Raw genomic sequence first — 25,565 nt, forward strand, 5'->3', positions numbered from 1 at the left:
GTTGCTACTTGCAAACTGTAGGTTTAAAAACAATTGTGCAAAATGTACTACAATATTTTGGCTGAAAACTCCGAATGGTGATAACCTGAAGGAATAAACTTCACAAGTTTAAACTTGGCGAGGCAAAATAAGATTGCAAAGTGCGCGGATAAACTAAACAGATGTGAATATTTCATAATTTGTGTCTTCAATCTGTTAATTCTTGCCAAATTGCAGATGCAAATCGCCAAATTGCAGATGCAAATCGCCAAATTGCAGATGCAAATCTAAAATTGAGTAAAGGCTTCTGGGCTGCTAGGCCATTTGGTCAATTTAAATGTGCCTTCTGCAGAAATGGGACAAGCTGCAGAATGGTGCCAGCTTGTCTAGAGCCTAGGTAAGAGTTGCAGGGAAAGAATGGAACATCTGCAGATTCTGACAATTAGGTGTAAATTGCATGAAACGGATTGGGTGAATGCAAACCAGACATACAACATTGTAAATGTTGTTGCAAAGCTTTACTTTGCTAGATGTTGATTGGGTTAAGTGTTGAGCCTTGTCTGAGTTTCTTGAATATCCAGGCACATGTTGCACAATTCATCTCTGTTAACTTGCATCTAGAAACTTTGTCAGATACATTGTATTAGTCACTGTATTATTGGGTTAGGGAAATGTCTGTCATGTACTGTGTTAATCGATATCTGTTATTGAACTGTATAGAGACCACCCCCATGTGGTTCGGCCCCTCACGGTTCGGGGACCTATAAAAGGCCGCTCCCATGAGGTCTTGTGTTGATCTTCTGGGAGAACGCCTAGGACTGCGTGACCTTCTGGATTGTTTCTGCTTGCACGAGGCTCTAGGGCTTGGCCAGGCAGATACAAGGAACAAACCCGCGGTGGTTAGGTGTAGTAGTGGGGAACTGTTATTGTGTTTTTTCCAAATTAAAATTTAGATGCCCAAGTGTTTGACTCCGTATTTTATTGACTGAAACTAGACTGGGGGAAGTTTAGAACGAGCTATTTACAAACCAGAGTACTCAAATAGTTCAGATTTTTTTCCCACATTAAATATTGGGGCCACTTTCTGCTGATCACAGGGTCATGGGCTCATATAGCACGGAAACAGGACCTTTGGCACACTGAGTATGTTCTGACTAACGCACTACCCAAGAGGAGAGGAAACTGGAGGAAGCAGGAAGAGACAATTCTTCCCCCAAGCCTGCTGTATCATTCAGTATCACAGCTGGTGCTGCCCCCTGACCCATCCCCATATCCTCATTCCCCAAGAATCCAACAATCATAGTCATTGAGCCATATAGCATGGAAACAGTCCTTCCAGCCCCACTAGTCTTTGCCGGCCAAGGAGCCCTATCTAAGCCATTCTCATTGACTGTGTTTGGCCCATATCCCACTAAACCTTTCCTATCCAGGTACCAGTCCAAATGTCTTTTAATTGTACCTGCCTCCATTGCTTCCTCGGGCAACTATTCTATATTATCAGCACCCACTGTGTGAAAATGTTGCCCCTCGGGTTCCTATAAGCTTTCCACTCTCACCTTAAATCTATGCTCTCTAGTTCTTGATTCACCTACCCTGGAAAAAATGTGCATTCGCCTCATCTATTCCCCTCATAAATGTATGCATTTCTCAGCCTCCTATGCTCTAAGAATTCAAGTACTAGCTTGCCCAACCTCTCCCTATTCTTCAGGCTCTCAAATCCAGGCAACATGCCCGTAAATCTTCTCTGCACTCTTTCCAGCTTGCATAGAAAATAGGTGCAGGAGTAGGCCATTCGGCCCTTCGAGCCTGCACCGCCATTCGATATGATCATGGCTGATCATCCAACTCAGTATCCTGTATCTGCCTTCTCTCCATACCCCCTGATCCCTTTAGCCACAAGGGCCACATCTAACTCCCTCTTAAATATAGCCAATGAACTGGCCTGAACTACCTTAAGGCATCTTTCTTATAGTGGAGGGGCTAAAACCGAACACAATACCCCAAGTGTGGTCACACCAATATCATGCCAATTGTAACACAATCACTGGATCTCAGTCTCAACATGTTTGATGACCAACTACCGGGGCTTTCAGAGAGAGAGGGGGCCAATTCCCCCCCCTTCCTCAAGGCAGTCCCCGCACGCCCAGTCATCCATTGTCACTCTGGTGTCATCCATCCAAGTCTGAATTTGGGTTTTGTAGACGATGTTAAATCCATTTCGGAGGCGTTTTACCTTGCGTGAGATAGTGTTGAGAGAGTCCCGAGGGTACTGTACGTACAAAAGCACGAGGTAGTGAAAGTCTGGAGATTTTCCGCTCAGGGTGAGGCCATTCAGCCCATTATATTCAAGATGGCTAAAAAAGGACTTCAGATTCCAATTAGTTTAGCAGCACATGCACCAGGGTGCAATATATTTCTTGTTGACCTCGGAGTACACAGTATGCGTGACAATAAATTAAAAGAATGCAAAACAGGTTCTGGCGGTCAAGTGCGTTCCAATTGCCATTCCAGGCTAGGGTGCATCATTATCTCTTGGCCCAATTCCCTGGAGGATTCAACCTTGATAAGAACTTGCCTGGAGCCAGTGGTGAAGGTGGAAATCCTCCAATTTATAAAAAGATATTTGGCAAGTTCTGTTCAACAACCAACTCCTTCATCGACCTGACATTAAGGGCTAGGTTGTTGTCCTGACACCACTGCATAAGGTTCCCAGTCTCTTTCCTATGCTCATTGTTGTTGATTTGGGCTGACATTGGTGGTATCATTGGTGAACTTGTAGGTCAATTTGGCGCGACACTTGGCCACAGAGTCATGGATGTCCAGGGAGTGGAGCAAGGGACTGAGTTCACCGCTCTTGACGACACCAGCATCAAAGGTCAGGGTCGAGGAAATGTTCTGACCAATACTATCAGAGATAGAAAGTGCTGGAGCAACTCAGCGGGTCAGGCAGCAATCGGGAGAGCATTGATACATGACGTTTTGGGCTGCGACTCTTCTTCAGACAGAAGAAGACTCCCAACAGACAATAGGTGCAGGAGAAGGCCATTCGGACTTCGAGCCAGCACCGCCATTCAATGTGCTCATTGCTGATCATCCCCAATCAGTACCCCATTCCTGCCTTCTCCCCACGTCCCCCGACTCCATTATTTTTGAGAGTCCTATCTAGATCTCTCTTGAAAGTATCCAGAGAACCAGCCTCCACTGCCCGCTGAGACAGAGAATTCCCCAGACACACAACTCTGTTCTAAATGGCTTACCTCTTCTTCTTAAACTGTGGCCCCTGGTTCTAGGCTCCCCCAACATCGGGAACATGTTTCCTGCCTCTAGCGTGTCCAAACCCTTAATAATCTTAGATGTTTCAATAAGATCACCTCTCATCCTTCTAAACTCCAGAGTATACAAGCCCAGCCACTCCATTCTCTCAGCATATGACAGTCCCGCCATCCCGGGAATTAACCTTGTAAACCTACGCTGCACTCCCTCAATAGCAAAAATGTCCTTCCTCAAATTAGGGGACCAAAACTGCATACAATGCTCCAGATGTGGTCTCACTAGGGCCCTATACAACTGCAGAAGGACCTCTTTGCTCCTATATGCAACTCCTCTAAAGGCTAAGCTGCCATTCGCTTTCTTCACTACCTGCTGTACCTGCATGCTCCCAACCTGAAACTTTGCCTACCAATGTTTTCCAGGGATGCTGCGTGACCCACTGAGTTACTCTGGCACTTTCTCTCTCTGTCTTTATGTAAACCAGTGTTTGCAGTTCCTGGTTTCTATATATTAACAGACTGGGTTCTGCCGGCCACGAAGTCTAGAAGCCCGTTGCAGATGGAGACCCCAAGGCAAGGTCCAGGGGTTTAGCGATGGGTTTATTCGGTATTGTGGTGTTGAAGGCTGAGATGTTGTCTAACAGTAGCCTCCTGACTTTCGTTAATCCCACGCCCGGCTCATGGCCCATTTCCCTGGTGGATTCAACCTTGAAAAGAACTCGCCCAATATTTTTGTATACATTGGAGGATTTCCACTTTCACCACTGGCTCCAGGCACTGAGTTCTAGATGCTGTGCTGCATGGCAAATAAGATTATGCTGAAGTCCACCTTTTGTCAAGTTCCTTCTCTTCCACTTCGATTTGTCTTCCTTGTCAGACTGCACACTTGAGTTGGATACGATCCCGAGTGTTGTGTACGTCTGTGATTAACTTGCTGATATAAGGTTACACTTTTTGTGACCGACTGATTGTTTGATTGAAAGATACAGTGTGGAAAATGCCCCTCCTGCATAGAGAACGGATGAGAAAATGGGTTAACAGAACTAGTGTTGGCTGGTGTGTAGGAAGGAACTGCAGATGCTGGTTTACACCGAAGATAGACACAAAATGCTAGAGTAACTCAGCGGGACAGGCAGCATCTCTGCAGAGAAGGAATGGGTGATGTATCAGATCGAGAACCATCTTCAGACCCCGTGTCAACTGTTGATTGATGGTCGGCATGGACTCTGTGCGCCGAAGACTCTGTTTCTACCGCTGCAGATCTAAAAATTGAAACTGATAATAGGCGGCAAGGTGGCACAGCAGTAGTTGCTTCCTTACAGCGCCAGAGACCCTGTCTATCGGTGCCTATCTGCACAGAGTTTGTACGTTCTCCCCATGACCTGCATGGGTTTTTTTCTGGGATTTCTGGTTTCCTCCCACACTCCAATGATGTTCAGGTTTGTTGTCTCAAATTCCTTTCCTAAGATGGCACAGCAGATAGAGATGCTGCCTCACAGCACCAGAGACCCGGGTTTGATCCTCACCTCGGGGGCTGTCCACGTGGAGTTTGCATGTTCTCCCTGCGACCGCGTGGGTCCCACATCCCAAAGATATGCAGGGTGGTAGGTTAATTGACGCTAGTGTGTAGAGAGTGGATGAGTAAGTGGGATAACATAGAACATAACTAGTGTGAATGGGTGATCGATGGTCGGTGTGGACTGAACGGGCCGTTTCCGTAGCCCATCTCTAAACTAAACGCTTCTGTCCCTCTCACCTCCTGTCTGGCACTCCTTTATTCCAAGCTAATGATGACTTGGCTCAATATCCTTTCACCCTCAGACCTTGTTTTGTTTGAGCTAAGGTGTGAAGTGCCCAGGGCTATCATGCAACATTAGAACATACTTTGTAGTCGTGAGATCACTTGACATCGCTGAGTATATCCAAGTGTATTGTTTCGTTATATAATGGAGAGCAAGAGATTGGGTGATATGCAGAACCGGTCTGACAGCATCCATCAGTGGTTCACAAAACACCATCCAAACATTAATCCCCAGTCACGTCCACACATGGAGTGTTAATATACCATTTCCTTCACGGATAGAGAAAGGTTTGGAGGGATATGGGCCAAATGCAGGCAGATGGGACTAGCTCAGATAGAGATGGTGGTCGGCGTGGATTAGTTGGGCTGAAGGCGCAGTTTCCAAGTTGTATTCTCAACTCTATTACTCTTCAGCAACTAGTAGTTTCGTTTTCTCACAAACATCTTGAATTTGTGGCAGCTCCAATTACAAAATGTATATGTTGTTTACATTTTAAAAGGATTTCCGAATTAGAAGGAGCAAAATGGTTGATAGATACAAAATGTTGGAGTAACTCAGTGGGACAGGCATCATCTCTGGGGAGAAGGAATGGTTGAACATAAATTGGTTGCTCATTTTGTTAGTGTGGACTTTTCCCTGTCACATTGCCCCTCTGCAAATTACTGGTTTACTTGCTCTGATACTGTGCAGGCAGGGCATCTGCCAGCCCCTTTCATCACCAAAACCATCCCAGTGCAGGGAGTAACCAAAGTACAAATGCCAATGAGTCAACCTTTCCAAATTTTGTCTGTGTTTAGAGGCTATTTGATGAAAAGGCACCACCACCCCCCACCCCCACCCCCACACTCATACACACATCACCCAAGAGTTACGTTCCTTTAAACCATTATGCAAGTCAGATTTTACACGACGGAATCACCACCGCGATCCCCTGCATGAAATAACTTACTGAGAGTAACAGCGCATGTCACCAGCAGGCCCTCACTCTGATTCTCCCGTAGCTCTAGGCCTCACTCACCCACACTTGCAATGCACCCCAACTTTACTCCATTTTACTGAGGGTTAACTGTCTCAGCAGCATCCAGCACGCCCTTTTAGCTTAGTTTAGTGATACAGCGCGGAAACAGGCCCTATGGCCTACCGAGTCTGTGCCAACCAGCGATCCCCGCACACTTACACTATCCTACACACACTATGGACAACTTAAATTTATAGAAAGCCAACTAACCTACAAACCTGTACGTCTTTAGAGGAAAGCAAAAGACTGCTCTGTCTCCGACCGGAAGGCATTGCAGAGGGTGGTGAAGATTGCCCAACGCATCACCGGTTCCTCGCTCCCCTCCATTGAGTCTGTCCAAAGCAAGCGCTGTCTGTGGAGGGCGCTCAGCATCGCCAAGGACTGCTCTCACCCCAACCATGGACTGTTTACCCTCCTACCATCCGGGAGGCGCTACAGGTCTCTCCGTTGCCGAACCAGCAGGTCGAGGAACAGCTTCTTTCCGGCGGCTGTCACTCTACTCAACAACGTACCTCGGTGACTGCCAATCACCACCCCCCCCCCCCCCCCCCCCCACTTATTATTATTTATTCAAATCGTTTGCTATGTCGCTCTTCCAGGGAGATGCTAAATGCATTTCGTTGTCTCTGTACTGTACACTGACAATGACAATTAATTAAAATTGAATCTGAATCTGAATCAAAGATCTCAGGGAAAACCCACGCGGTCACAGAGAGAACGTATAAACTCCGTACAGACAGCACCCGTGGTCACGATCAAACCCGGGCCTCTGGCGCTGAAAGCCCTGGAAGGCAGCAACTCTACCGCTGCGCCACCATGCCATGGGTAAACAATGCCGCCATTGCCGGCTTGTGTCCAACTTGAGTGATTGTACAATGTTGTGAAAGTTACAAACTGCCTCGATTGCACTCGGGGACCGAGTACAGAATTGTTTACGCAAGTGTACGTTTACCAAGTCACTCATTGCCTAGGTCGGCGAGTGCCTTTTGCAGCTGGATAGCATTGTCTGAAGAACAAAATACTTGGCTTTCCATTGCTGCTCAGTGCAGTGACAATGAAGGAGAAACGTGTCACACCCTGGGCTCCAAACACTGAGACTGCTGAATCTGCTCCAACATTTCCTTCTTATTAGAATCATCTAACCACAGGAAGCAGGTAACACAAAGCATCGATCTCTACAAAGCTGAGGCCACGCGCCAACTCTCGGACACCTCCTCCTACTTACCCATGGACCATGACCCCACTGACGAGCACCAGGCCACCATCTCTAGCACCATCACCGACTTCATCAACTCCCACGCCCTGCCCGACCGAGCCTCCAACCTCATCGTTCCCCAGCCCCGCACGACCCGTTTTTACCTTCTCCCCAAAATCCACAAACCTGACTGTCCCGGTAGACCCATTGTCTCTGCCTGTTCGTGCTCCACCGAACTCATCTCCACATACCTTGACTCCATACTACCCCCCTTGGTCAAATCCCTTCCTACCTATGTTCAAGACACCTCAGACACTCTCCGCCACCTCCGCGCATTCCATTCTCTAGGCCCTCACCCCCTCATCTTCACCATGGACGTCCAGTCACTCTACACCTCCATCCCCCACCAGGATGGCCTCAAAGCCTTCCGGTTCTTCCTCGACCAGAGGAGCAACCTATACCCAGCCACTGACACCCTCCTCTGCCTAGCGGAGCTGGTCCTTACCCTCAATAACTTCACATTTGACTCCTCCCATTTCCTCCAAACACAAGGCGTAGCTATGGGCACACGCATGGGCCCCAGCTATGCCTGCCTCTTTGTCGGGTACGTCGAACAATCCTTGTTCAATACGTACCAAGGGCCCCATCCCCGACCTCTACCTCCGTTACATCGACAACTGCTTTGGGGCCACATCCTGCACCCACACACAACTGACTGACTTCATCCACTTCACCACCAACTTCCATCCGGCACTCAAATACATCTGGACTATTTCCGACACTTCCCTACCAATCCTTGACCTCACTATCTCCATCGCAGGTGATAGACGTCTGACCAACATCCACTACAAACCCACTGACTCCCACCCCACCCCCACCCCCCCACACCCCAACAAAAAATAACAAAAACGACATAAAAACATAGACAGAAAATAATAAAACGCGGACGGGCTGCAGAGGCCGCTGCTGACGAGAGTCGCGCCGCCCACCGGACGTCTGACCGACATCCACTACAAACCCACTGACTCCCATGGCTATCTAGACTACACTTCTTCCCACCCTGCCTCCTGTAAGGACTCCATCCCCCACTCCCAATTCCTCCGCCTACGCCGCATCTGCTCCCAGGATGAGGCGTTCCACACCAGGGCATCTGAAATGTCCTCATTCTTCAGGGAACGGGGATTCCCCTCCTCCACCATAGATGAGGCTCGCACCAGGGTCTCTTCCATACCCCGCAACACTGCTCTCTCTCCCCATCCCCGCACTCGCAACAAGGGCAGAGTCCCCCTAGACCTCACCTTTCACCCCACCAGCCGTCACATACAACAAATAATCCTCCGTCATTTCCGCCACCTCCAACGTGACCCCACCACTCGCCACATCTTCCCATCTCCCCCCATGTCTGCCTTCCACAAAGACCGCTCCCTCCGCAACTCCCTTGTCAATTCTTCCCTTCCCTCCCGTACCACCCCCTCCCTGGGCACTTTCCGTTGCAACCGCAAGAAATGCAACACCTGTCTCTTTACCTCCCCCCTCGACTCCGTTCAAGGACCCAAGCAGTCGTTCCAGGTGTGACAGAGGTTCACCTGCATCTCCTCCAACCTCATCTACTGCATCCGCTGCTCTAGATGTCAGCTGATTTACATCGGTGAGACTAAGCGGAGGTTGGGCGATCGTTTCGCCGAACACCTCCGCTCGGTCCGCAAGAACCTACCTGACCTCCCGGTGGCTGAGCACTTCAACTCCCCCTCCCATTCCCAATCCGACCTCTATGCCCTGGGTCTCCTCCATTGCCAGAGTGAGCAACACCGGAAATTGGAGGAACAGCACCTCATATTCCGCTTGGGGAGCCTGCATCCGGCGGGCATGAACATTGAATTCTCCCAATTTTGTTAGCCCTTGCTGTCTCCTCCCCTTCCTTAGCCCTCGAGCTGTCTCCTCCCTTTCCCCAGCCCTCGGGCTCTTCCTCCCTTTTTTTCCCTTCCTTCTCCCTGCCACCCCCTATCAGTCTGAAGAAGGTTTTCGGCCCGAAACGTTACCTATTTCCTTCGCTCCATAGATGCTGCTGCACCTGCTGAGTTTCTCCAGCATTTTTGTGTACCTTCGATTTTCCAGCATCTGCAGTTCCTTCTTGAACAGGTAACACAATTAGGTCTGTTTAGAAGCAGCAAAACCAGTTCCATGGATATCGACCCTGGGTGTTGCAATCCTCTTGACTCAATAGTTCCCTGACGGCCTATAATACCAATTTGATGATGGCAGAGAGCACTGTCACTCATCAACAAGGATACAGAGCCACTGGGACTGCGGAGTTATCTTCACCATAGACCACCCCCAGAAGATGGATTCAGGAGAGTGCCAGGACTCAAGCTAGATACCCAATTGCTCCCCTGTCATCAGTTTAAGCTCCTGTTCTAGGTTTTTGTGGCTATGTGTAGTGTTCCATTGCAAAAGACACAAATTATCACCCAATTTTAGTACAGATGATAGACACACTGTATCTCTGGAAAGAAGGAATGGGTGATGTTTGTAGTCGAGCCCCTTCTACAGTTGATCTCTATCTGAAGTTAGAAAAGATACTTCCATCTACACAAATCGCAGTCTTTCAGATTCAACAGCTTCAAAAAAAACCCAAAAAACATTTTGTCTATGCCACTGTCATCCAAAACCAGACACCAGACCATACCCTCCATACTCTGTCACAGCAGGAGATTCCCAGTTGGATAAGGGGATGTTCTTGAGTAGGTGTACCAGGCACACGGACTCGTGGCTACCCCAGGCTAATCGGGCACATTAGGGCGGCACGATGGCGCAGCGGTAGTGTTGCTGCCTCACAGTGCCAGACACCCAGGTTCGATCCCGACTATGGGTGCCGTCTGTATGGAGTTTATACGTTCTCCCCGTGACCGCGTGGGTTTTCTCTGAGATCTTCGCATTCCACCCACACTCCAAAGACGTACAGATTTGTAGGTTAATTGGCGTGGTGGAAGTGAAAATTGTCCCCAGTGTGTGTGTAGGGTAATGTTAATGTGCGGGAATCGCTGGTCGATTCGAACTCGGTGGGCCGAAGGGCCTGTTTTCGCGCTGTATCTCTAAACTAAACTAATTGGAGACAGGTTGGAAACACGGGAAAAACAGCAGATCATCTTAAATGTGAATAAATGGGTCATGAAGCAGATGCGTGCAAAGCAATGAGACCCAAACACACATGATTATCCAGTAGACAAATTTAAAGGGGGTAATTTTGCAATCTATTCTTTGCCCAGAGTCACGCTAATCAGACAGACAGTCATACATAGGAGAGAAAAGTTGGAGTAGGAAGCAGTCTCTGCAGCCAGCTCCACCACTTAACATAATGGCTGACCCGCCTGTGACCTCATCTCCCCACCCTAATCCGCCCTGGTAATCCTTCACCACTTGCTCATCAAGAATCTATCCATCTCTGCTTTAAAAATCAAGGATGGTGGAGTTGAGAGTTTCAAAGACTGATCACACTGACGAAGAAACAAAATGCCTACTCATGTGTCATAAATAGAGAACCCTTTATTTTTTAATCAGCAATTCCTTGCTCTAGACTCCACCAAAAGAGGAAAGAAATGTCCTCTGTAACAAGTCAAGTCACACATTTAATTATATAGCACATTTTAAAAAACCCAACTCTCGTTGGCCAAAGTGATTTACATTTGTTATAAGGACCCCAAGTTCTTTTGAGATTCTTTCTTCCTTAAAATAACAACATAAATTTCTATTTGTTTGTTGAATTCTGGCTGGCTTTGTCTCTTGCCACATTTCATTTCAATCTTTTAATAATTCTTAGCATTTTTTAATATTCTGCCCAACTTCTGACCCGCCACCTGCCTTTGCACAAGAGTATACAGTAAGTCCGCACTTCCTTATTTAACCACCCCACCCATGGAACTTTCCCACTTCCCCACCCAAACTTCCCGCTCTTGGAACCTTTCTTTCTCATTAGCATGCCTCTTTATTGTAGTGTCAAAAGTCTTCTTAAAAGACGTCAGCAGATTGAAGTTTTAACGCAGGTTGCCAGTTCACCTCTGCCTTTGTGCTCTTGTAATTACCCATGAGAAATAACAATAGAAGGAAGTGATAGAACAAATTAAATTAATCCTTCATTTCCGTCGCCACAAAAGAGCAGGTAAGAAACTTTCCAGGAATGCTGGGGAACCAGTGGAAATTTGTATCAGTGAGGAAGAAATGCCTGAGAGATTAATGGTACGGTAATGACAACATCGTGGTGACACAGACCTTTCACTCAGATCAAATCTACACAAAGCAGCTGGTCCGAATGGAGTCTCTGGCTATGTCCTCAAGACCTGCGCAGATCAGCTGGCAGGGATATTCACAGGCATCTTAAACCCATCACGTCTCCATTCTGTGGCCCCCACCTCCTTCAAAAAAGACCATTATCATCCAGGTGCCACAAGACGACAGTCCAGTGGCTCTGACATCCACCTCCATGAGGTGCTTCGAGACTGATGAAGGTGCACATTATCTCCAGCCTCACAGCCAGCCTGGATTTACAGCAGTTTACTTACTGTCGCAACAGGTCCAGAGCGGACAACATCTCCCTGCCCCTAGCCTCATCTCTGGAACACTTGGACAACAAGTGCTCAACATCAGACTTCTGCTTATTGACTGTTGCTCAGTATTCACCTACATCATCTCATCCAAACTCACTTCCAAACCTCAGGACCTAGGAATCAGCTACCCCCTCTGCCACTGGATCCTCAACTTTCGGACCCACAGACACCAGTCAGTGAGGACGTGACACCTTCTCCGCAATAATTATCAACACTGGTACCTTCTCGGCCCCTTATTAAACTCCCTATTTACTCACGACTGTGCGGCCAAGCTCAGCTCTAACTCCATGTACACGTTTGCAGATGATACCACAAAATGGGCCGGATCGCAATTAATGATGAGACACAGGGAGGAAATAGAGAACTTAGTGACATGGTGTCAGCACAATAACCTTCCCCTCAGAGTCAGCAAGACAAAGGTGCTAGTCATCGATATCAGGAAGTGTGGTGGAGTTCATGCCCCAATCAGAATCGACCAGAAATTGAAAAGGTTGAGAGCTTTAAGTTGCTTTGTGTTAATATTCCCAATGATCTGTCAAGAAGCAGCCATATTCAAGCAACAGCCAAGGTGGCACACTAATGCCCCAAGGAAATTTGGCCTGTCTCCAGTGACTCTTACGAACCTCTACACCATAGAAAGCATACTGTCAGGTTGTACCTCAGCTTGGTTTGGGAACACAAAATGCTGGAGAAACTCAGCGGCTGAGGCAGCTCGGCTCAAGACCACAGGAAATTGCAGAGAGTTGTAGCTGCAGCCTAGACCATCACACAGACTAGACTTCCCACCATCGACATCACCTGCATTTCATACTGCCTTGTAAATAGCAGCCAATCTAAATTAAAGACTTGACCCACCCCAGTCATTCCTCCTTCTCCTTGACCCCGGCCTGAAGGCACAGAAGCTTGAAAAAACACACCACCAGGCCCAGGAACAGCTTCTTCCCCTCTGTTTATCAGGCTTCCGAACAGTCCTCCCATAAGCTGGGGTACTGCCCTCTACCCCATTGTGGACATTGAACATTGTCGCTGGAACTGATGCTCTACAATGCCAAGAACTATATTCTGCACTGTGTATCTTCTTCTTTGCTCTATCTATTGTACTTGAGTTGTATATATACATGGTATGCAAAATAAATTAGCATGCAAAAAATGTGCAATGAATTAAATTGGATATTTTTTCCAATAACACAACAGTGTATCAGACAAGTATAACTGACATAATGTACAAGTCTTTGCAGGTTTATAAACTGCACTGGAACAGGGCGATTCCTGTCCAGGGCTTTTAGTTTACTGCAGTCAGTACACATGACAATAAAAGATCCTGAAAATGTACCTAAAGTACAGGAGAGCAAATCCTTAATTATGCTCAGTGAATCGGCAAGCTGCGTTCATGCACATGAAGACTTGAAAGCTTTGATTTCTTTAACTTTTTTGCGATATTGAAGAGAAAAAAGCCAAACCCCTCCCACACTCTCTCCCAAAGGAAACTTATATAATATATATGTATAAACTGCCCAGTTTGTTATTCTTTTTGTGTTGCAAAATGCCCAGTGGTATTTTCGCAGACTTTAAATGTAGTGTCCCATTTCATGTTTTATATTAACATTGATTTCTACTCTCCAGTTGCCCCCGTCACATTCATGTTGATCTGTCCAACTGACAGACATTATTTCTACAAATGCACACCCCCATAGCAGGCAGCTTGTGATTCATTTGTTTCAGCCTGACTCACAAAGAGCAATATGGAAACAAGGAGCAGCAGGTGTTGGTTTACAAAAAATTAAAAGTGCTGGAGTAACTCAGTGGATCAGACAGCATCTCTGGAGAACATGGACAGGTGACATTTCCTGTCACCTATCCATGTCTGCCTGAAGAATGGTCCCGACGAGAAAGGTCATCTATCCATGCTATCCAGAGATGCTACCTGACCTGCTGAGTTACTCCAGCATTTTGCATCTATTTTTTGGGAAGAGCAATTCTAAGGCACAAGCTCAGAAGATCAGATTTTATGAAGTTTACTTTAGAGATACAGCGCGGAAACAGGCCCTTTGGCCCACTGAGTCCGCGCCGACCAGCGATCCCCGCACATTAACACTATCCCACACACACATTAGAGACAATTTACAATTTTACCAAGCCAATTAACCTACAAATCTGTACGTCTTTGGAGTGTGGGAGGAAACTGGAGCTCCAGGAGTAAAATCATGCAGGTCACGGGGAGAACGTATAAATTCAGTACAGACAGCACCCGAGATCGAACTCGGGTCTCAGGCGCTACAAGGCAGCAACTCCACTGCTGCACCACCGTGCCACCCCTAGGTCTAGGTCTAATGAATGCAACAGATCCTGCAGTATTATCTCAAGAGCAAAAGGAAGTTTTCCCTAACTCATGTGTAGGAAGGAACTGCAGATGCTAGTTTAAACCGAAGTTAGACACAAAACGCTGGAGTAACTCAGCGGAACAGGCAGCATCTCTGGAGAGAAGGAATGGTTGACGTTTCGGGTCGAAACCCTGAAGAAGAGTCTGAAGTAGGGTCTTGACTTTCTATCTCCCTACCTTATTGTCACTTCTCCAAACTAACGACAGTGAACCCGATATCTTGTTGTTTGTGCGACCTTCCCAAGTGCAAATTGGCTGCTTTACTTTACAATAGCTTTCAGCACTAAATATGCTTCGACTTAACATTCAAACAATGACTTAGTAAAACGCCAATCAAATTATCAAATTGCTTAGTGCGACACAACAGATGGTGGATAAATGGAACAGGTTGTCAATCCAGACACAGCCACAAAAGCAGCTTACAATTAACAAATATTCCAGTTAGATCAGAATTAATGTTGTACTTAAATTATTTATAACAATTTATTGTTGTACTTAAATTATTTATAACAATTTATTGGCCTCTAATTGAACCTCAATTTTAATGTTAAATTCTTCATATCTCCCACTGTTTCGAAGGGTTTACATTAGATTTTAGTCACAACCAGAAACTGGCCCTTCGGCCCACAGTGTCTATGCCAACCAGCGATTACCCTGGCGCCTGTCTGTGGCGACATGTTGCCAGCAGCGCAGCAGAAAATCATCAAATATAGTAGTTCTCCGCTTACCTGTATTAAAGAAACAGCAGAAACCAGCGATGCAACTAACAAGATGCTGATGCATTTAAACGCAATAGCGCTATTGTGATCTACCGGCAGCAACGGAGCTGCCGACTGTAATGGGCCAGTCCCACTTGCACGACTTTTTCGGCGACTGCCGACACCCATTAATGGGTCGTTACATATCGCCGAAAATTTTCAACATGTTGAAAATCCAGCGGCGATCAGAACAAGGTACGACTCTTTGGGCGACTACTCACGACCACACAGGCTTCACCCCGCGACATGTCACCAGGGTGTCGTCGTGAGTCGTCTCCTCAGTCATAGCATCTTTCTGGTCGTCGCTGAATTTTCAACATATTGAAAATTTTCGCCAACCTGCAACGACCTATGACGGGTGCCGGCAGTCGCCGAAAAAGTTGTGCAAGTGGGACAGGCCCATTAGGGAATTTGTGATCGCAGGGGAATCCCCGACCTGGCGGCGTATCGCAGGAACAGTATGTACTGTACCTGGATACACAGGGGATGCCTCCATTGTGTCCGGAAATGTGGCCAGCGGGCAGGACTACAAGTCAGACTGAAGCGCAGGGGACTACGACCCCTTCTCCCTTCTCCCTATCCACCGTCCAGCCTGAAGGTTTGTCCATCCATCGTATGGACCGTACCCAGGCATCTGGGAAAAAGAGGCGTCCTTCTGATCTGCCTCATGGTCAACTCTTCGTGGTACTCAGACGTGGCAATGCTCACTGCGCCTGGAACATCTGACGGTGAAGAAGACGGACTTCTAATTCCCGAGGGAATTCACCTCCATCATCCAGACCGCCGTCTACATCCCACCCCAGGCAGACATCTGTCTAGCATTGGTGGAGCTGCACTCCGTGGTCAACAGCACCAGACAGCATACCCTAAAATGTTTACCACCATAGCTGGGGACTTCAACAAAGCCAACCTGAAGAAAATCACTCCCAAACTACCACCAACATGTCGCGGAGTCCTGGGACCCTTTGCCGAGGGCCGCCAGCGTGAATTTCCTCCCAGCTCGGCCTGTGGACCTCGGGAGCCGCGGACTCCGATAGGAAGTGGCCAATTCGGAGGTCCAAGTCGCTGAGGATGGTATTTCGTACCAACATTGGAGTTTCATCATCTCGGCGAGAGGGCCTGGACATCGGGCCACCCATAGCGGCGACTGCAGGGGGCTCGGGAGGCCCCGACCACGGGTGAACATCAAAGAACATCAAAAAGCAGGTTGACTGAACTTTGGTGCCTTCCCTCACAGTGGGAAACTTTGATATCGCTGTGTGGGGATGTTTGTGTTATAGACTATCGTGTTCTGTGCTCTTATTTCTATTTATTTATTTATTTATTTTTATTCGTATGGCTGTATGGTGAAAAAAGCATTTTGTTGTCTCTGTACTTGTACTCTGCACAATGACAGTAGACTTGAATCAATTCAAAAAACAGACCCCACCACCATAATACATGACAAACACTACAGTTTGCCTACTGTCACAACAGGTCAACGGAGGATGCAATTTCACTGGCTCTCCACTCCGCACTGGACCACTTGGACAATAAAAACACTTAGGTCAGGCTGACGTTTATAGACTACAGCTCGGCGTTCAATACCATCATCCCCTCCAAGCTGGTTACCACCCTGCCCCTTTTCCGGGGTTACGTCCATGCCAGGATGGTGATAAAGAGGGACTACGCGCTGTCCGTGGGCATCCTGGAAGATTTCCGGGACTGCTGGGCACCGTGGGGGGGTGAATGCATCCTTGACAAGCAGTGTAAGATAGTTGTATAACAGTTTATTGTTTGTCTTGTATTATAGTGGTGGGTTGTGTTTTGGTTTTATTGTATTGTATATATTATTTTAATATTTGAATAAATATTTTTGTTTAAAAAAAAGCTATTCACCAAGCTCACGGAACTGGGTCTCTGCGCATCCCTCCACAATTGGATCCTCGACTTTCTCATCCACAGACCACAGTTTGTTCGAATTGGCAGAAATACTTCTTGCTCATTAACAATCAGTACTGGAGCACCTCAAGGCTGCTTGCTCAGCCCCCTGCTCCACTCACTCTATACTCATGACTGTGTAGACGGACATAGTGTGAACTCCATCTCGTGGACGGATTACAGATGAGTCAGAGTATAGAAGTGAGATTGACCGATTGACCAAATGGTGCCGGCACGACAAGATCAGTAAAACCAATGAACTGATTGTGGACTTTGGAAGAGGAAGGACGAGGACCCACAATCCTGTTTATATCAACAGGATTCTGTGACCTGTGGATTATTCATTCCCACAATCTGGAAGCTGAAGAACGATGGGAGTTAACCGCACAGAACTGAACTCCTGTTCATTCCGGCTCTTGCACAGAGCAGCACGTGGGTCAACTGGTCAAACTGTCACCTCACAGCTCCAGCAATCTGCGGCCAGTCCTGACCTGACCTCGGATGCCGTCTACGTGGATTTTTTACTTTCTCCCTGTGACTGCTGTTTCTCCCAATTTTATCCCCACATCCCGAGATGTCTGGGTTGCTAGTTAATGGACACTTAATGGACACTCTAAATTGCCCCTAGTTATATACATGCTGGCCGTGGGGAAGAAAAAAACGACAGGGAAAATGAGTGAAGGCATGAGTCTGCAATGTGAGTCTACATAGGCACGGTGAGCCAAATGGTCACTTTCTATTGTGCAAGGTCCCTCATGGAAGGCCCATGGGATCAATGGCGAGTTCGTAAATTGGATACAATGAGTTGGTCATAGAAGTCAGAGGGTAATGGTAGCGGAGTCTTTTTCTCAGCAACGAGCTATGACCATTGGATTTCCGCAAGGAGCAGTGCCGGCACATCAGATTCAGATTTTAATTGTCATTGTCAGTGTACAGTACAGAGACAACGAAATGCATTTGTTGGCGATGGAAATGGTCCATTTCCAAAGTAGGTTTGCAGGCAATACAACAGGCAGAGATAAATTTATACGTTCTAGGAGCGAAATTAGGCCATTCGGCCCATCAAGTCTACTCCCCCCCATTCAATCATGGCTGATCTATCTCTCCTGCCTTCTCCCCATTACCCCTGACACACTTACTAAACAGGATTAATATTAATGCAGGTAGCGAGGAAGGCTGTCGAAGGATTCAGCAGAAAATAGATACATTGGAAACCTGCCAACTGATGAAGTTGAATCTGGAAAACCTATTGTAGTTGTGGGTGTAGTTTAGGAACCTGCTTTAAGGAAGATAAAGCGAGCTGTGCAGATATCCTTCAGATGAGATGGTTATAAACAAGCTACTTACATCACAGCCGTTGGGTTCTGCACCATGCAAGCTTTTGGTCCAAACTTTGTGGCTGGGCTTGGCCCGTGTAGTGACTGGGTCCTCCTGGTGAAAAGGTAAAGCAGAGTTATTGAACAGAGCAAAGTAACAACCTTTAGAAGTAAAAGCACTTTGCCCCCCCCCCCCCCCCCCCACCCCCAAACCATATTTCCATTTGGAACATCAGCAACCCACCTCCCACCTCTTGCTGAATCCATCTGCTCATGCTACCCCTCCTATAACTAGAAATAAAGTGATTTTGTGTGTGGAAATCACAAATGACAAAAGAGTAAACAGGCAACTCCTTTTGCACAACACCCAAAATGACTTGCCCAAGGCATCAGAATCTGCGTGCAACAATAGATTTGCTTAAATCCAGCATTAAATGTCCAACGGTTTTATCTACTTTTGACTGTGAGCGAGTTCACACGATGGATAACAGGGTGACAGAGCCAACACCACCAGAGGTGTTTCCACACCTCCCGTTCCCAGGCAGCGAGTCTACATACATCGCAGGCAGCAACGGCCAGCGACCACGTGCTCTCACTGACTCAACGGACTGCCAGCCCTTCTCAAAAGCATTCAATCCCACGACCCTACAACACTTGAGGTACTCATCCTCGGCAACTGCCAGAGCAACTGGAGGCAGCACAGAGGCGCAGCAGTAGAGTAGCAGCCTTGCAGCGCCAGAGACCCGGGTCCTCATCCCGACTACAGGTGCTGTCTGTACGGAGTTTGCACGTTCTCCCCGTGACCACCTGGGTTTTCCCCGGGCGCTCCAGTTTCCTCCTACATTCCAAAGACGTGCAGGTTTGTAGGTTAATTGGCCCCGTTAAAAGTCGTCCCTAGAGTGTAGGATGTTGCCAGTGCAACAGTGATCGGAGCAGCTTCAGGACCTGTTTCCGTGCTGTTTCACACACAAAAACCCAACTCCACCAGCTCAAACACCAGCCGGTAGGCAAAAAAACAAAGTGCCGGATGAACTCAGAGGGGCTGTTTATTTTTTGTTTAAGATTCCAGCATCTGCTGTCTTGTGCCTCCAAGTGGAGTAGGTGCTTTGGAACCAATAGGCTCTCCACCAAGTTGCACCCAGACTTGAAAATATTGCAGTGGTCCTCCATCATCAAGACCCAGAGCACCTGTCGCATCATCGATGAGGGAAGCACCTCCACCAGAAGAAATGGTCATTAAAACAGCCAGCCAAGGTTCTGTGGTGGGCAAGGTGCATCTCCCAGCAATTTCCACCAATTGGACTTGGAAATGTAAACCACTTCAAGCCTGCAGAGGAGTGGTCCTGCCAAGTTTTAGTTTAGTTTAGAGATAAAGCTAGGAAACAGACCCTTCGGCCCATCGAGTGCATGTCAACCAGCACACAAGATGCAAACAAGCCAAGGCAAGTCACACGCAATAACATTACTGATGGACCAGATTTTAAAAGAAAATGACAATGTAAATGAAGTGTAAAACAATCAGTTAGTACTAATCTTAAAGCAACAATAACAACAACAACTGAAGAAGGGTCTCGACCCTAAATGTCACCAATTCCTTCTCTCCATAGATGTTGCCTCACCTGCTGAGTTACTCCAGCATTTTGTGTCTACCTCTGATTTTTTTTTACCAGCATCTGCAGTTCTTTCTTAAACATAACAACAATATCGTGTATGAATAAACACACCTTTTGTCAATATGTCAAGTTGCTTTCCAGGAAGTTACTGATTCATTGCAACCAAAGAATCTATTGGACATGAACAGAGATGGAGAACGATGGCAGGCAAAGAGAGATGGGGTTGTATCTGTCACTGTGTTATTGTGGTGGAAAGGTCAACATCTCAAATCAATGGACACCCAACTCCTGAGGACACGGCAACTTGAACATACCTACCTTCCTAAGCTGACGTAAACTACTGACTACAATCAGCTTAGACTTTACTCTGGAGATACAGAGTGGAAACAGGCCCTTTGGCCCACCATGTCCGTGCCAACCAGCGGCCACCGCTACGCCACTGTGCCACCCTACGTCCCGTGATGCTAATGACAGTGTTCACAAACCTCTTTAGAAACACGGAATTTCAGTTGTAATTTCCAGCAGATATTTTGAAGGAGTTTCGCGGAATCTGCTCAGGCGGACGGTACGTGGAGAGTTCTCAAGCCAGCAGGCAGATCTGCATTAAACTGTAGCGAGCCAGAGAGAAATGGCAGCAAGTCTGGCATTAACTTTGCCTGGGGCTGTGATGCCACGGGTGCCAGTACTGCTGATCTTACTGCCAAAATGGAACATTTCTTCAGGGCATAATCACTCACTTCTCATCTCCTAGCTCAGCCATTCAAGACAGCCAATGAGAATGACAAGATCTGGGCCATTGCGACACAGATAATGAATAGATCTTTCCCCCCCCTCGAACAGCACAATGGAATGGCATTGTAATGTTTGGCAGAGCTACTTGCAAGACCAGTCTGTGTCCGACAGCACAGGAGATGGAGATGTTTTAGGCTTTCAAGAACTGATGCAAGCACAAAAGAGCTGTCACATCTGTCAATTCAGTATGTTCAAACTTAGATCCCAACTTCATCCATTTCCCAGAAATGCAAAGAGCATTCTTTTACTGTCAGCAGTTAAATAATTCCTGCCACATTCTCAGGCGAGGTGAGGCACCCGTGTATGGAGATAAACACTGTTTTAAAGAAGAGACAAGGAACTGCAGATGCTGACCCTAATGCAGGGCTTCGACCCAAAATCGGGACAATTCCTTCCTGTGCCCCCCCCCCCCCCCCCCCCACCAGATGTTGATTTGAGTTCCTCTAACAGACTGTTTGTGTAAAACGATCAATTATTACTAATCTTAAATTATTAAAACACAAAAAGCACAAATCAGCCCGTTTATTAATAGAATTGCATAAAGGGTGTAGGCGAGGCCACACCTCGAGAGCTGAACATTGTTTTGGTTCACTTATATAAGAAAGAAGCTCGAGCATTAGAAGCATTCCTGAGATTTACTGCATTCATTCTTGAACGGCACGGTACGTTAGGCGGCGCGACTCTCGTCAGCAGCGGCCTCTGCAGCCCGTCTGCGTTTTTATTATTTTTTGTCTATGTTTTTATGTAGTTTTTGTTATTTTATGTTGGGGTGTGTGTGTGGGGGGGGTGGGAGGGAGGGGTTAACTTTTAAATCTCTCCCTGCACAGGAGACCCGACTTTTTCTTTGTCGGGTCTCCGTTGTCGTTGGGGCTGCAACGAGGAGCGGCCTCCAACAGGAATACCGGCGGCTCTGGTGCCGACGACTCACCTCACCGTCGCGGAGCTGGCCGAGTCCAGAGCGGGTGGAGCGGTGGTGGAGCGCTGCTGCTGCTGCGGCCCGACCTCCAGAGATTCGGAGGCTGCAACTGCGGGTCTGGCGGACGGCGGCACCGGGAGCCCGCGGGTCCCTGGAGGGAGACCGCTTTTCAGGGCTCCCACAACAGCGACTTCTCCCGCCCGAGTTGCGGGGTTGAAGAGCTCTTGGAGCGGGGCTTGACATCAAGGGGCTTGGAATGGCCGCGGGACTCTGCGAGCGCACGCCGGGGGCTCTGACATCAAGAACCCGGTGTGCGACCTTGCATCACCCGGCGTGGCTTTAATGGCCACGGGACAATCGCCATCGCCAGCCGGGGGCTTTGACTTTGACATCGGGGGGGGGGGGGGGGTGCAGGGGAGAGATAAGTTTTTTTGGCCTTCCATCACAGCAATGTGATGGATGTTTATGTAAATTATGTTGTGTCTTGGGTCTATTTGTTTGTAATGTATGGCTGCAGAAACGTCATTTCGTTTGGACCTCAAGGGGTCCAAATGACAAATAAATTGAATTGAATTGAATGAGTGGAACATCTCATCATATGTTTAAGGAATGTGTAGGAAGGAACTGCTGATGCTGGTTTAATCCAAAATAGACACAAAAACCTGGAGTAACTCAGCAGGTCAGACAGCATTTCTGGAGAAAAGGAATAGCTGATGTTTCGGGTCGAGACCCTTCTTCAGACAGCTTTTTTTGTCTATTACATGTTTAAGGAAAACACAAAATGCTGGAGTAACTCAGCGGGGACAGGCAGCATCGCTGGAGAGAGGGAATGGGTGACGTTTCGTGTCAAGATCCTTTTTCGGACTGAAGAAGGCTTCAGTCTGACGACTTAAGTCTGAAGAAGGGTCTCGATCCGAAACGTCACCCATTCCTTCTCTCCAGAGATGCCATCCCACTGAGTTACTCCAGCAATTTGTGTCTACCTTCGATTTAAACCAGCATCTGCAGTTCTTTCCTACACATGTTTAAGGAAGTTAGATTGGGTATTCACTGAAGTTTAGAAGAATAAGGGTCGATCTTATTGAAATGCCAAATCCTAAGGAGACTTAATAGCATAAACAGAGATGTTTCCATTCATGGGAGAGTCCGAGCCAGAGGATACAATTATAAGATTACAAAATTACATTGGTCAAGCTCTCATTTTGCTCCTACCCTCGGGAAGAAGGTATAGAAAAGGAGTCTGACAACCATGACCACCAAGTTCAAGACTAGCTTCTTCACAGCTACAAAAACTGACTAAACTAATTGTGGACTGTCTTTGGTTACGCGAAGGACTTTTGTGCACTAATATTGGAGACTAATTTATTGAATTTTTCTGTTTATTGTATATCTACCATTATTGTGTTCACAGGCCAGTTATGGCGCTGCAAGTAAGAATTTCACAGTTCCACTGTTGACAGGTATAACAATTAAACACTCTTTATTTTGAATAAAGGATAATTATTAAAGACCAAGGCGCGCAGGAACTTTGGTTCGCAGACGGCAGTGAATCTCTGCAATTCTCCATCCTGGAGAGTTGTGGAGCCTGGATTACACCTGATAATTAACTAGGGGATACAAAAATAACTAGAGGCTCCAAGTCACTGCTGCAGGTCACATATGGAACTTGGGCCATCAGTGGTTGTGAGGAAGAAGCCAGCAGATTGTCAGCTCACAGCAACAGACAGATCCAAAGGTTTAGAATGGGGATCAACATCATCACCATGTGGATTGTCACCTTGTCGTGGTGGAGGAGCTTGTGTGGTCCTGAGAACCTGAGAGCGATGCCGTCCGGAGCTATGCTCCTGGTAGGGCCACCCATGGAGGTACGGTCGAGGGGGAGGACTCTAACATCCGGTAGGCGGCGCGACTCTCGTCAGCAGCGGCCTCTGCAGCCCGTCCGCGTTTTTATTATTTTTTGTCTATGTTTCTATGTAGTTTTTGTTATTTTTTGTTGGGGTATGTGTGTGGGGGGGTGCGGGTGGGGGTGGGGAGGGAGGGAGGGGGTAACTTTTAAATCTCTCCCTGCACGGGAGACCCGACCTTTTCTTGTCGGGTCTCCGTTGTCGTTGGGGCTGCAACGAGGAGCGGCCTCCAACAGGAGAAGACCGGGGACTCTGGTGCCGACGACTCACCGTCACCGTCGCGGAGCTGGCCGAGTCCGGAGCGGGTGGAGCGGTGGTGGAGCGCTGCTGCTGCTGCGGCCCGACCTCCGGAGATTCGGAGGCTGCAACTGCGGGTCTGGCGGACGGCGGCACCGGGAGCCCGCGGGTCCCTGGAGGGAGACCGCTTTTCAGGGCTCTCGCAACGGCGACTTCTCCCGCCCGAGTTGCGGGGTCGAAGAGCTCCTGGAGCGGGGCCTGACATCACCGCCCCGCGCGGCTTGGAATGGCCGCGGGACTCTGCGAGCGCACGCCGGGGGCTCTAACACCAAGACCCGGTGTGCGACCTCGCACCACCCGGCGTGGCTTTAATGGCCGCAGGACAATCGCCATCGCCAGCCGGGGGCTTTGACTTTGACTCTGACATCGGGAGGGGGGGAGAGTGCAGTGGAGAGATAAGTTTTTTTTGACCTTCCATCACAGCGATGTGATGGATGTTTATGTAAATTATGTTGTGTCTTGGGTCTATTTGTTTGTAATGTATGGCTGCAGAAACGGCATTTCGTTTGGACCTCAAGGGGTCCAAATGACAATTAAATTGAATCTTGAATCTTGAATCTTAACAAAGAGCAATCCGACCAAGACCTCAACAGTGGAACAAGCGGAGGATGATGGCTAACCTTAATGGAGCATCACAACGACTGGGAAGGCGGATGAAGGCTGCAGCAGAAAAGGGTCTCCGGTCGTCTTGGACTCCATGACACTGGATCCCGACCCAGATCCGTCGAGGACCGTGTGGTGGCTGTCTGTGCACCAGTCTCCCCACGTTAAACAAAGTCACACACTGGCGTCCTCCAACCCCGGGGACACCCATGGTCAGCCTAGAGATGCTGCCTGTCCCGCTGAGTTACTCCCGCATTTAGTGTCTAAACTAGACTAAGGCACGACTTGCAATCTACATAATCCCGCACACTCAATAGCAATTCCACCCATTAGAGGAGTGGTTCAAAGTAAAGGTCACAACAATCAAAGCATTTGCAATAGTGGAAAACCCAACGTTACAGGAGTGAAACATCACACCCTCTGAATCACCTAGTTAGTTCCTTTTCCCCAGGCCCACAATTTCCTTAGCACTTCCTGGTTCGAACTGACACAGTAAGCAGTCACAAGAAGATCCTCTGCCCAGCCCAGAGTACAGACTTCAATATTGCACTGTTGTGGTTACTTAGTGTTACTTATCATTTCATGGCATCATTGATTACTATATATTTATCCGTGTGTTATTATATTAATGGGCCTACAGCAATTAAAAATGGCAGTGTTCTGTTGCTGGTTCACATGACAATGAAACACTCTTAATTCCTGATATTCAAACCCTGTTATTTTGTTTTAAACATATGACACACAATTCTTTTCCAAAGACATTTAGTTTTCTCTCATCAGGGAAACAACTCCAATGGGCAGACGGAACTTTCCCCAGGCTGGTAGGACTGTACATTCCTGGTAAATTATTTACCACCTGAACACAATTCCCCACCACCTCGATTATGCCTCGAACTGCAACACAGACAATCCTCGCCAAACCTTTCCTCTCAGATGGTCCTTTAATGGAGCTGTTGGTCTCCTGTCCTAACCTTGTCTTCTGGGACCGGCATGAAATCGAGCACCTCATGAAATACGTTGGGTGACAGATGCTGTTTACACCGCTACTTCCTACAACAAAGTATCACTGATGATAATTATACTTCATATTTGGAAATTTGGAGAACTAGTTTTGTTTTCAGATTAACATTTCTCCAGAGGTCAACGACCCAAAGCTGAATCATTGCCTCCACCAGCCTCAACCCCTTCTGCCAGTAGCTATT

General features: G+C 47.6%; 1 protein-coding gene across 2 annotated transcripts in view; it reads right to left on the reverse strand.

Moving 5' to 3' along the window:
- The window catches only part of LOC129711689 (NAD kinase-like), a 77,377-nt gene that overhangs the window by 38,527 nt on the left and 13,285 nt on the right, over positions 1-25,565 (reverse strand). The window contains exons 1-2 of one of the 2 annotated variants that reach the window (XM_055659541.1): positions 20,337-20,470; positions 18,270-18,353 (exon numbers count right to left, since the gene is read on the reverse strand). In XM_055659541.1, the coding sequence (XP_055515516.1) occupies positions 18,270-18,295 (26 nt within the window). In that variant the 5' untranslated portion in view covers positions 18,296-18,353; positions 20,337-20,470. Of the gene's footprint in view, positions 1-18,269; positions 18,354-20,336; positions 20,471-25,565 lie in introns of those variants that run through there. The other variant, XM_055659538.1, reaches the window with a different exon arrangement.

Source organism: Leucoraja erinacea, chromosome 30 (assembly GCF_028641065.1).
Source record: "Leucoraja erinacea ecotype New England chromosome 30, Leri_hhj_1, whole genome shotgun sequence".
Taxonomy (NCBI): domain Eukaryota; kingdom Metazoa; phylum Chordata; class Chondrichthyes; order Rajiformes; family Rajidae; genus Leucoraja; species Leucoraja erinaceus.